At 41.6% G+C, this 13572-nt stretch overlaps 2 protein-coding genes across 2 annotated transcripts; one reads left to right on the top strand and one right to left on the bottom strand.

The window, feature by feature from the left end:
• Positions 1-7257: 7257 nt before the first annotated feature.
• On the bottom strand, positions 7258-9612 carry golt1bb (golgi transport 1Bb). The gene is made up of 5 exons (XM_084453075.1): positions 9487-9612; positions 8891-8982; positions 8570-8748; positions 8389-8470; positions 7258-7738 (listed from the first exon to the last, which is right to left on the bottom strand). The coding sequence occupies exons 1-5, from the start codon at positions 9509-9511 to the stop codon at positions 7700-7702; spliced, it is 417 nt and encodes a 138-aa protein (XP_084309201.1). The 5' UTR covers positions 9512-9612; the 3' UTR covers positions 7258-7699.
• A 394-nt stretch (positions 9613-10006) lies between these two features.
• slc35b4 (solute carrier family 35 member B4) lies at positions 10007-13555 on the top strand. The gene is made up of 10 exons (XM_084453249.1): positions 10007-10187; positions 10334-10447; positions 10735-10837; positions 10945-10994; positions 11230-11311; positions 11445-11505; positions 12016-12125; positions 12259-12334; positions 12549-12624; positions 12762-13555. Exons 1-10 carry the CDS (start codon positions 10111-10113, stop codon positions 13009-13011), a joined length of 999 nt encoding a protein of 332 aa, XP_084309375.1. The 5' UTR covers positions 10007-10110; the 3' UTR covers positions 13012-13555.
• Positions 13556-13572: the final 17 nt, after the last annotated feature.

Genomic DNA, 13572 nt, shown 5'->3' with positions numbered 1-13572 from the left:
TGAAGGGGCAACCTCCCAGTGAAAAGTGATGTAAACATCACTGTCTGTGTGGCGTGAGCCTTAATAGTCCAGTGGTGTTAATTAAGGTGTGGATGGATGGATGGACGGAGTCAGTTAATTAGTTCCTGTGGACTGCACACAGATTTCACAGTTGTTTTGTCTCATTGTCTCTCAAGTTCACAGTATAAGTTCAACACATGGTGAAGACAGACATCTCCAGTCTTGAAATGTAATATTTAAACCATATTTAATCGCAACAAATTAACATCACAGCACAGATATACAGTAGCATAACTAATTAATATGATACAATGGCAGATCACTTGATCAGAAGTAGTTGATTCTCCACCATGACTTGGTGATCTTCAGGATTCATTGTGTCTGAAAAGGAAAATGAGATGTTAGTAATGTCAGAAGTATGTCATGTCACAGCGCTCTATGTATGATTTCTCACCCTTTTCTTTGGCTTGCTGGAATAATTTTAGGAGGGCTAGTGCCACCTGAGACGTACTCAATTCATCACTGTTCTGACTGCGTGCCACTATTAGAAAGGAGACAAAACATAGTTAACAATTAAACGGTTTTAATGTTGCATGTTACGAAATGGTCTAATGGTCAGAGAAACTGGAAGTCAACATTCAAAGCATGGTGGTGACATTTTCTTCATCATGAAGATTATTTTTATTTAACCTATGAGACCATTTTATTTTATATCTAACACGAAAAACAACAGAACCGTGATATGGTTGAGGAAAAGTGGCTATAAAAATGGTAACTTGCGCACCTAAATGCAGAGTGTCCCCATCCTGTTTCCTATCTGATAAGGATCGATGACCCTCTAAAAAAGAATTGACCGTGTTAACCATGCAAACATGGTCCACTTCCTTTTTGCATTTGTTATTATTATGAGGCTATTTCGTGTAATTAGGCACTAAAAAGCCTCAAGATCTCGCGCGTAAAGAAGAAAGATTCTTACGCGCGCCTTTTAAATACAGTATCGCCTGAGGTGTCCAATTTCTCTTCTGAAAACGAGGGAAGTAAAAGTGTTTAGTTTCCACCACCACTGTTAAATGCTCATAATCACAAGTTATATGAAGTAAAAGTATAGCTTGTACCAAGTTACCTGAGGTGCACTCCAAGAATGGGGAACATATGTCACCAGTAAGAGCAATGCGAAGGTTACACTCGTTGATGTCTTTATACTCTATAACAAAATGTAATTATGAGACATATACTTAATTCATACATTATAATTATATATAATAAGTTTTCACATATTCTATTAAAAATCAAGCGTAAAAGCAACTTTGGAGATCAGGAGCTTGTCCCTCTTCAGTGCAGTGAGTGCATTTACGCATGAAGGAATATTATCATCAGTCACTAATTCATAAAGTCTTGTTATATCAGACTAGAGAGTGCATCAATACATTAGAATCAGATTATAGCCTACTATCACATAGCCGCCAGACAAGACGAAAGGTTGTACTCACTCTCATTTTTGAAGAGGCTTGTCTGTTATTCTTATCTTCGCATGCAACAAGAAGTCGTTCACTAATTGTGGTGGGCATGTGTTTTATGGAGGAATATTTATTCACACATGCGTTATAACCTACGTAGTATCTGCGTTGAATGTGAGTGATGCGCTGTTATCACTGTCATCACTCACTCACCGATCTCGTCTAATGAGATGAGTCGGCTCTCATTTCAACAAAACTTCTGAATTGTAGACTACTTTTACACCTTTATGTCCTTTACCCATGTAATCTTTACTCAGTTCACAGGTTCAACAAAAGTATATTCCTCTTTACAACCAATATTTATAAGAATCTGATGACGGTCCGCCAGTGTGGTAGGTTATCTGAGTGGGTGTACCATCGCTTCGGTGCCCGGGGCTATGTGCTTACGCATAGGAGCCAGGAGGCCAGAGAAGGTGACACTTCCCGCGCTTGAAATGTGACAGCTTGTTAATAATTAGGCCCTGCACGTGTCAAGCCTTCGGGGGAATTTCTTGTGACTAATTTTTTCCTATTGGAAAAGTTATGCATATTCAACATTCCAACAGTTGAAACAAGCCAGATGTACCGTAAACATGTTGTCCCCCACCCATTATGCATGTTCCTTTGTGGTAAGGAAGGAGTGGAAATGTGATATTTTCTTCATGAATATGAATAGGCCTATATGAAATGTATATGAAGTGTAGTTCACTATCACCTCAGACAACTGAGGAAATTCAGAGCGTCCCACCAGATTCGATAGAGTTTCTACTCATGCAAAATTGAGAGCATCCTGACTGGGAATATCCCCACCTGGTTCTGGAACAGCACACAGGATGGCAAGGCTCTACAGACAGTGGTACGGTCAGCGGTTAACTGAACGTACGTTGGGGGAGCCACTCCCCCACCTCTACGACTATATGAACATTCATAAAGACTTTTTTGTACATCCACTCCCATGGTTATTTAAAAGTTCTGGCATTTATCAGCAGTAATTTCCTGCATTTCAAAAGATGACCCACATTTATTGCCACATTGGTGGCAGCAGTGGCATAATTTGAAAATGTCAAAGCCTGAGAATAATCCATCTCAACCTGTAGCAGGTCCAAGTCAATCAAACACGCCCGGCTCCAGTAGTCAGGCGATAACTCCACAACTCATTTTTGTGCCTGAAACCTTTATTGGTATGGGAAGGGAATGGTCAGATCGGGCTGCGCCGTTCGAAATGGCAGCTGATGTCAATAATTAGGATGAACCATTGAGATTAAAATCGTCTTCTCTTTTCAGGCTGAGCCTGTGAGGTATATAGTGGGTTATCTGCTACAGCTAAAGCTAATTAGGTCTCACTAAAAGATGCAATGGGTGGCTTTGGTGTTTAGACCCATGTGATAGCGATGACTGGAACTGGGCTAGTTTCTCTTCTCACAGGAGACTACATAATAAGACAGTGAGAGAATTTGGCATTGCACTCTGGTGACTGGTTACTTATACCTCAGCAGATAGGCTATTAATACCCAAGATAGGGTGGCTAAAGGTCACTTTATTGCAAATGTAGGAGGTGGAGATTTGCGGGTCAGCCTTCGCAGTGCTAAACCAGCAACACTAGAGGGCGCCATTAACCTGGCTGCAGAGCTTGAGCTGATTAGGGGGTTAGAGTGGTTGTGTGGCTCCTGAGGGCCAAGGTGCTTGGAGTTGTCAAGTCCACCAGTGACTAGCGAATCAACTCTGCTTGGGGTTGTAGAAGTTTAATCTCTGCAAACAACCATACAGGCGATGGCCAATACAAGTAAATCTGATAAAGCTAAAAAGATTTTGGATTTTAGGTTGCTTATAGCTTAATTCTACCAAAAGTAAAATGAAAATAATTCATAGGAATCTCATATTTATGTCAGTTTGGGCTAACTGGCTGGCAAGTTAGCGAGTTAGCTAACGTTAGTGCTAATGCTCAAAAGTTAGCTCAAAGTCTCAGTCCATCCCAAAAGGACATAAATGAGATTCCCACATATAAAAGCTAGCTAGCTAGTTAGTTAGCAAGATGCTATCTAATAAAGCTCAAAAGATATTTGGAGTTTATCTTAAGATTAATTCTATCGAAAGTAAAATGAAAAGCATTTATGTCCGTTTGGGTTGCTGAGAAGAATAAATCTGGTGCGAAATGCACAGTCATAATCAAAGTTTTTTTATTTTTAATTGAAGTTACCTTTTTATCAGCACGTCCTGATAGGCACCAATAAAAAACGAAAAATTCCTCTCCTCTCTCCCTCCTGTTGGATGACGATGCTGATTGGCCCATGAAGTTGTTGCCTCTTTAGGGGCGGGGCTAACGATGTTATCCTGGGGATGCTTAGGAGTTGGTGACATCAGGGGGAGCCTGCCTAAACGTGATGCTGAAATAAGTAGGGGATGTTGTAAGTGCAGGTGTTATCGTCATATACGACGTGACTGTCCTTATGTACAGGGAAACTAGAGGTGGGCGTGCACAGAGGGACAAAAGCTCGGCCCCCATCCTGCGTACAGTAAGGCCCCTGCTGGCTTAAAGGTTGGGTCTGGCTACCTTAAAGCTAAAGTAGGTGGGATTGACCGTCATGTACTTGTAGACACCAGAGCCTCACACTCTATTATTCATAAACTGTGGCTTTCTGTTACTAAAGGGGGATGTGACTTGGTAGATTATGTTGGCAGAGCTACTGCAGCTAATGGTGGGGGAATGCCCACTTTGGGGTGTTGGCAGACGGTATGTCAATTTGATTCCCTTGCACTTGTTGCACAGTATTTGGTCTCTGATATTCCCTCTGAAGAGATCCTGCTTAGCTTTCACTTTCTATCACAGTATGGTGCTGCGGTTGACCTGGGGAAGAAACAATGCCAAATAATGGGCAAGCGATTTCCCATGGTTGATCTTTATCCATCATTAGAGCCCCAAATAGTTGTTATCCAGACTGATACTGTCGTGCCTCCACACACCGAGGCCATCATTTGGGGTCAGGTTCAGAACAGGTGGGGAGATTTTAGGGGACTGCTGAAACCCTCCACCTCCATCTCTAAACACTGAGATTTTGGTAGCTCGAGTGTTTTGTAGAGTTCAGCAGGGCGCATGGCCCATACGAGTCATTAATATAACTAATGATGGTCTAACGCTAAAGAGTGGCATGAAAGTAGGCACACTATTTACTGACATCAAAGTGGAGGATGTGGAGTGTAGAGCAGTGTGAAGACGGCGAGGGAGGGAAGAACTCGCCACCCTGGATAGACGAGACACTTCTGAGCCAGTTGGGGGTGGAGGACAAGGGTTTGGGCTCAGGAGTTGAAAGCAATTAGACAGTTACTGCACAAGAACATCACTGTGTTTAGTCAGGGTGAAACTGACTTAGTCAGGACTCATTTGACCCCCCATGAAATTGGCACTGGGGATGCTAACCCAATTAAGATGCAACCCTGAAGGGTTCCCCTTTGACTAGAGCAAGAGGTGACGGACAACTTAAAGCAAATGCTTGCTAGTGGGATATTCATCCATGTAGTCCATGGGCAGCCCCTGTTGTACTTGTAAAAAATGAGGGAGGTGGGCTCCGGTTCTGTGTTGACTAGGGGTGTAACGATACACTAATCTCACGATACGATACACAATATTGGGTTGACGATAACAATACGATACGATACACTAAGGGCAGGTGTGAAGCGTTGCAGTAGCGCTGCTGTAGTGCATTTCTCCACATTTCTACTCCACTACACTTTGTGAATTTAGAGCTTAACTGTTGTAATATATTGGATAGGCCTAGGGACAAAAGACATGTTTGTTACCAGCATTGTGTAGCCAGTGTTCACTGATATACAATAAACATATCACAATATTGTTTTCACCTTGACGATACGTATTGGGACGTTTTTGCGATATATTGTGGCACGATATATTGTTACACCCCTAGTGTTGACTATAGGAAACTCAATGAGGTTACTAAAAAGGATGCATATCCCTAAAATTGATGATGCTTTCGATAGCCTGAGTAATGCCGTTTCTTGGTTTCCCACTATTGATTTAGCTACTGGCTACTGGCAGGTGGAAATAGACCTGAAAGACCGCCATAAGACTGCTTTTACCACGTCAGGGAATATTTGAGTTTAATGTCGTCAGCTTCGGTCTGTGAAATGCACCCAAGTACCTTTCAGAGGTTGATGGATCTAATCTGATCTGCAGTGGATTACTTGCTTAGTTTACCTTGGTGATATAATTGTGGTTGGACACACTTTTCATGAACATTTGATGCGTCTTGATGGCGTGCTTGGGAAACTGTGGCAGGCCAACCTTAAAGTTAAGTCATCCAAGTGTGATTTGTTTTCAATACAAGTCCATTACTTTGGGCATGTCATCTCTGCTGAGGGGGTGATGCCAGATCCAGCCAAGGTGGAGGCAGGTGTGTGCAGCAGGCTACAAGAGGTTTTACAAGAGGAGTGTAGTGCCCTTACAAGTATAACCGATACTCTAGCTTTGTGGGTACTTCTGGCTCTTCTCTGTCCTGGCCCCGCAGTGGTGGAACGAATTGCCCACTGACGTCAGGACAGCAGTCGCTGCCCATCTTTCGTCGCAGGCTCAAAACTCATCTTTTCAAGAAGTACTACAACAATCCTCCCTCTTAAGCACCTATTGCATTTTAGATTGCTATTCTTGCACTTTACCTACAGCACTAGATTATGCTCTTAGTCACTTGTTTTAGAAACGAGATGCACTTGTGAGTTCTGGCAAGTAGTAGTACATTGGCTTTTCCTACGTTAAATGCAATTACTGCCAGTCGCTTTGGATAAAAGCATCAGCTAAATGACTGTAATGTAATGGTACAGTGGTTTGGTTTCACTAACGAGCAGGAATCTGGGTTACCCTGACCCGGCTGGTTCTAACTCCACCACTGGGTTGTAACTCCTCACCCCTTTTTATGAACTGTATATGAACATTAATAAAGATGTTTTTTGTACAACCACTCCCATGGTTATTCAAAAGTTCTGGCATTTAACAGCAGTAATGTCCTGCATTTCAATAAATTACCCACATTTATTACAGTATCTAGTAGAACCACAGGGCATAACCTATGATTAATATTTAAGTCATATGCTTCTTTCCAAAGGCAAGTATAAAACATTGAGTAAATGTATAAAAATGTCAACCTTGTCAAAATATGAATACTTTACTTTAACTGTTTATTTGGACGGGACAGTGCACATTGATAAGACACCTCAAGCATGATGATTAAAAGTATAAAAGTGCCGGATTTAGCACAGGGCTAATTTCCATCCGTAATAACTATCTAGATGCATTCCTATAGCCTATAAGAAATGGAACGCACCCTTGTCCCAGAGAGATCAAATTCTGATTGCAGTGTGTTAGGCTGATTGCAGTGTGTTAGCCTGCCTGATTGCAGTGTTAGTCTGATTGCAGCGTGTTAGGCTGATTGCAGCGTGTTAGGCTGATTGCCTGGTTGCTGGTTTGACTTTTTGCATTAATTAAAATGCATGGAAACTGATGCGCCGAGTATACAATTAATTTGACAAATAAAACAAATGTTAAAAAACACACTTTATTTCAAGTATGTATTTACAAAAGTTACATCAAGTAAAACATCTCTGTGGCCTGCCTCATATTCATACTTTATATATTTGAATATAAACTAACTCACAAAGCAGACCTGCTGTGAGACCAGTAGTATCTGGGCTGTAGATGCACTTAGTACCATTGTGCTGTAGTGCTGTAGGTCAGCTGGGGTATACCATGGTCTGGTGTAACAAGCTGTACTCCACACAGCCATACATCGTCTCAGAAACACTTCATCAACCAAACCAAGATACTCTCTCAGCGACTGCACAAGCACAATGTTCTGCACAAAAGGCCGCTGTAACAGACTCCCGCCTCCTCCTCCATAGAGATGTCCATCCAGTGGTTGGTCCCGACATGGCGACCGTCATCATAATCTGGGCCTTGACATAATGTCCCGTGGTAACAATGTCCGATGGTAACAAGATATACATGGCCATTTCCTTTAGTCAAAGGAAACTTCAAGATGTCAGTCATGTGCCCAAGCGAAAAAACGATTTTCCTTTTGAGAGGTTTGGATTCACAGCGTTGACCTTTACAATGGGATAGTGTTGATCAAAGGAGGATAGACACCAATGATAGCTATTATAAATAAGTGTTATCCTCTCAAAGCAAGGACCCACCGTTGTTATACCATATTGTTGCTCTCTCCGACTTTATCGACCAACTGAAACAAAGAAAGCAGAAGTTATCAGCAAGTGCCAATCTTTACAACATAACACCCAAGACATACACCAATAGCCCTCTTGCAGTTCAAACACACCTACTTTTGAAACTTAAGAGAGAAAAGTAGGAAAGAAAAGAAATATGTCCAGAGGTGTTCAAAATGCTAAGGGAGTTGGCATGACGTAATACAGAAAAACCAGAAGGGGGAACCAAGAGCAAACTCTGCAAGCCCAAAGGAATTGTGCTCGAGACAATAAACACACAGTCACATCAACCACAGACTGGGAAACTCAAGAGGAGAAACTCAAGAGGAGAGGAGTGATGTTAAACAGTACAGTAGTACATGGGAGCCACAGAACAGTGACCGTGTGGTAGAAAGAGTCATGTAATAATGAAGGTTGTGGTCATCGCTGATGACAGGACAGTTGTAGAGGTTTTCAGTGCAAAAAAAAAGCAAGCAGAGAGGAGTGGTTCCATTACCTGACAGTGGTTATGTGTGAGCAGGTAGTTTGTGCTTTCAGTCTAAACGTTTACTACCATTAAGCAACCACATTATCAAAATCAACACCATCCAGTTTCCAGATTAAGTGATCAACCACAGTGCAGGCCAGGGAGAATCTGGCTTTGGTCCTCTTGCCAGGTCATACTTACTCCACTGATCCCTGGGAGATTCAACAGAGACCCAAGTACAGGCACCCTCCTGATGAAGCCCACTGCCACTGGGAAAAAGCCCCTGCAGAGATTGAAGAGGACATGTAGAGAGGTGAGATTGGGAGCTGATGTACCTCTTTGGTCTGATGCTGACGGACTTTTAACTTCCCTCTAAACTGACCTGAATAATAGGAAGAAACCGTAGATCTCCAGGACCACTCCAATAATGGGCCACCCAATCAGCACCACCAACACTCCCCCCAGGAAGAAGCTAGTGGCCTTCACTTTATGTCTCTGGAAGAAAAATCTGAAGGTGCGCTCCAAACCGATGACAAAGGAGAGGCCTGCAACAAACAGTATCTACACACAGACACGCAAAAGGTTCAAGTTAGGCTTCTGTAGAACAATGTAAGCTAGATCCAGTTAGTCTCAAAAACATAGAATTGCCTGGCACACATCATAACATAGGGCTGCTAGCTACTAGATAAAAAATAAAACTCACATTTCCAATGGCAAGAAGAGCTTTGTCAAAGAACAGGATCATCCCAAAGAAGAGGAAGAAGACCCCAAAGCCTGTCAGTCCCATTCCGATTTCTGTTGAATACAAAGACATTTTAACATTGCTTTGATTTGATTTGATTCACTTTATTTATCCCGAAGGAAATTAAAAATGCCACGTAGCTCATAAAACAGCCATAAAAACAACACAAGACAACAATACACATATAGAAACATACAAGATAAGGACAGACCAAAAACATCAGACATGTACGTTGTTAAAAACAATGGATGTGTTGTACCCCAAGTGATCTCCAGTTAAAAGCCATAGTGTCATAATGTGCTTGTCACACAGCTCAATACTGTCCCTGGTGTAGGTCATTAACTTATGGCTACATTTGACAATCTTTCATTCATTTTAATGATTTAAGCAGCCCGCTTTGTAACTACGCCCAGCTCCCAAACCAGGGCAATGATGGGCCCATTCATTCGGCTAGCGAGCTTGTATCCGAGAGAGGGCTAACGATAGCTGGGTAACAGGTTAGCATAGCTGGTGTTTGTCAGAGGAAAAGACTATATTTCGGAAAGAAACTGTCTTACTTTGTGAATCCGTTAGAGAAATCATGTTGGCGGCAGTACAGGATTTGGCAAATCACTTCAACCGATTCAATATAGGTGACAGTGAATAGCAGTATCTGTAATGTAACAGTTGTTAGGTGCTTGTTGATAGCAGAGCTGTAGAGAGGCTGGCCATGGAGGTTTAGAGGCTGGCGCCACGTCTTCCGGAACCAACGACGCACGCACGCAAGCTCGAACGTGTTATCGGCGATCACTATTCATGCCTGGCTTTAGTAGCAAAAAATGATATCTTTGTCTACTGTTGTATACTTGGGGTACTTAGATTTTTGAGAGCATGTGCCATTAACGGATCTCCTGTAGCCTATTCATAGTGTACTGATTTCTTTGAACATTACAATTTTGGGGGTAAGGTAGTTGAAAGAGGAAATTAATTATGAACTACAACTCCCATATAGGCCTACACAATCCGGAAGTGTGGAACCGGGGAAAGCGAGACGTGTTCGAGAACATAGTTGAGAATCAGCAGAGCTGAGGATCTCAGTGTGAATCAGAATGAACCCGTTTGGACAACGCTTAAATGAATAACTCTGTAACGCTTAAAAAATAACATTTGATGTCAAGCTCCTGCCGACTACATTGCAAAACATGAATACCGGTTTTGCAATAATTCTTGTTTTTGTTGGGTGCTGCAGCAATGTTGTGTTTCTGGAACTACTTGTCAGGTCAGTCGCCAATGGTGTTTTTAAAGCCATTGTAAACCACACTGTTCCAAGTTTCAGGATGTCTCTTAACACATATGTTCCATTCAAATGGTCAAACGGCCAAAGTTCCAGCTCCGATTTTGTCACGTTGTGTCTTTGTGTTACAGAGAGTTTCCAGGATGCGGCAACATTGTGACATTCGCTCAATTTGCATTTATTGCTTTGGAGGGGTTCATTTTCGAGACAAACTTTGGAAGAAAGAAGCCAGCAATCCCTATTAAGTATGAGTTACACAATTGCACGCATTCTCATAGTTGTAGTGGGAACTTGTAGACCTATAATTGTATTTCTGTATATTTTCTATCTATTGTGAAATTGCATCTAGACTTGATTGTGTTGACCCCCCCCCCCCTGGAATCAATAAAGAAACTACTAGCCTACTACTACTACTACTATTACTACCACTACTACTACTACTACTACTACTACTACTACTACTACTACTACTATTAGCACTAAGTGGTTACTGTATTTTGATTAGAACTCTGTAATTTTACTTCTTTTTCAGCAATTATGTGATCATGGTTACCATGTTCTTCACTGTCAGTGTGATCAACAATTATGCGCTTAACTTCAACATTGCCATGCCTCTGCATATGATCTTCAGATCTGTGAGTTTGCTTATCAGTTTTGCAAATCAGCTGTCCAGTAAACATATGTCCGCTCATACCTCGTATCCCCCTTGGTTAACTAATGCCCTGTGTGCTTATCTCTGCAGGGATCGTTAATAGCCAACATGGTCTTGGGTATAATCATTCTGAAGAAAAGGTATTTCTCTCACTTGGCAGTCTCACAAACTCCTACACTAAACATATTAGTCTAGATTTAGATGTAAGTAATGATGTACGTAGTATGGATCCATGATATTCCATGAAATAATACTATTATTATAACTTAAGTAATTATACAAGATATGTATTAATCACAGTTTCTGGCCTTTTTGCATGCTGTGCAAACAGTGTGGTCAGAATGAGCATGAACGCCTTGAATTCTCTCCCTGCAGGTATTCCACCAGTAAATATCTGTCTATAGGATTGGTGTCTTTGGGCATCTTAATTTGCACCATCATGTCTGCCAAACAAGTGGTGAGTCTTTCTCTCAACCAGACAAACACACACGCACACACACACACACGCATTGTTCAATACCAAATGACCCTCACACAGAGCAAAGTTTAATGCCGTTTTTATATTGAGATTTTAAATTTTCTGTTTGCAGAACATAGGGAATGAGGGCTCAGAGGAGCAAGGATTCTATGCATTCATGCGGTGGCTTCTGGGTGAGTCTTGCCTGTTTGTTGTAGGGGTGAGTAAAGGGTATTCATGCAACGGGTAGTTCCGCTCTTTGATTCTGATTGGCTGGAAGCCGTTGTAAAATACCCTATAACCACACACACACACACACACACACACACACACACACAAGTCATTTTTAGTGTTAATGTGCTGCCAATCCTATTTACATTTCAAAACATCTGAACATTTGATACAATGCATTTACTATTACCTAGCGTTCTATCCTTGAGTAGCTAATGTGGCAGCATTATTAGCATCTAGGGAGCAGCAACATTCCCACAAACCCATCTGACCCATAATATACAAGGTCTGTAATGAAACTCGAATTCATTCATTTCTCACCCCTCACATAAATCTGTCACTGGAAATGATAAACTTAACATAATATTTAACCATTACAAACTAGAACCCAGTCAGCCTGCTCTGTGTTGTTATGTACTTATCACTAATTCATCATTATCATCATCCAACTGATTTTCTGGGTCTGCCTTTAGGTGTCGCCATGTTGACCTTTGCCCTACTCATGTCTGCAAGAATGGGAATATTCCAAGAAACATTGTACAAGCAATATGGCAAACACTCCAAGGAGGCTCTTTTCTACAATGTGAGTTGTAGAAAGGACACACTCTTATAAACACACACACACACACAAGCGCACAAACATGCCCCTTTAGCCACGAATATCTTTACTACACACTTAATGTTATTAATAAAGCTATTGCTTTTTCCCCTTTCAGCACTGCCTTCCTCTGCCTGGGTTCCTGCTCATGTCCACAGACATCTACAATCACTGTCTGCTCTTCAGTCAAAGCAGTATGTTCAACACCTATTAGGCATCCACTCACTGTTTTGAATCAAGATATTCTCAGTTAGTATAGTGAATGATTTTGTTTACACCACATTCATTTATACACAGGAGAATAGTGAGAAAATGCATGAGTTGAAGGGCTGGATGTGCTAGTGTCTTTAGTCACAGAATTGAATTTGATCTCAGAGTTGTGCTGTAAACCAGATTTTCTTCTTTCAGCTCGCATTGATGTTCCTGTGATTGGACAAGCTGTACCAATAATGTGGATATATCTTCTGATGAATGTCATAACGCAGTATCCTTATGCTGAACGCATCACAGTTTTCTATGCAATGTAAACACACACACACACACACACACACACAGGGAGACAGGATTGTAACTTTATTAAAAGAGAATATTCCTATCGCAGACCTTAACCCACCTCTTCAGGTATGTGTGCATCCGTGGTGTGTTCATCTTGACAACGGAGTGTGCCTCGCTCACGGTGACCCTGGTGGTGACCCTGAGAAAGTTCATGAGCCTCATCATCTCCATCCTGTACTTCCAGAACCCATTCACAGTCTGGCACTGGGTGGGCACCGGCGTAGTCTTCCTGGGCACACTGCTCTACACTGAGGTGTGGTCCAGTATCAGCACTGCCCTGCGTGGACCAGAGGAGAAGGAGAAAAAGGCAGACTGATATACAACACTGACATGTCACTCAGAGAATGTCTGTGCTCTGGTGTTTGTGTATACTGGTGTTTATCTACAGAAGTGTGCCTGTTGTACAGTCTGTTTTTCCCTCTGTAGCTATTTTAGATAGTAAAGTATATGTGAGTAATAGTAGTATTCTGAATATGCTCTGTTTTTACATCAGTGGTGGATAAGCAGTGGGTATACTGTGTGTCTGTGGATAAAGAAATGGGTACATTCCGTATACCTCTATATACCTTTGACTACACTATTGCGTCATCTAGATAAACACTTAATTGACTGATGAAGGCGAACTTAAACATAACTGCCATTCATTTTGCTAGTTTGGTTTTGTTATGTGGGGGTGTATTTTGACCTGTTGGTGAATAACATGTAGTAGTAACACAGTGAATGTCATAATTATGGTAATAATACTGTAAACATGTTGATAGTAAATATTGTCCTCTAGTGTTAAAGTCAGTGAAGGTATTACAGGCTGTTGCTTGAAATCAATTCTAAATTGAAGATAAAAGGCCTAACATTTTGGTGTATGGACCAACAACTGTCA

Source organism: Borostomias antarcticus (assembly GCF_949987555.1).
Source record: "Borostomias antarcticus genome assembly, chromosome: 18".
Classification (NCBI taxonomy): Eukaryota; Metazoa; Chordata; class Actinopteri; order Stomiiformes; family Stomiidae; genus Borostomias; species Borostomias antarcticus.
This window is presented reverse-complemented; position numbering and strand designations above follow the sequence as displayed.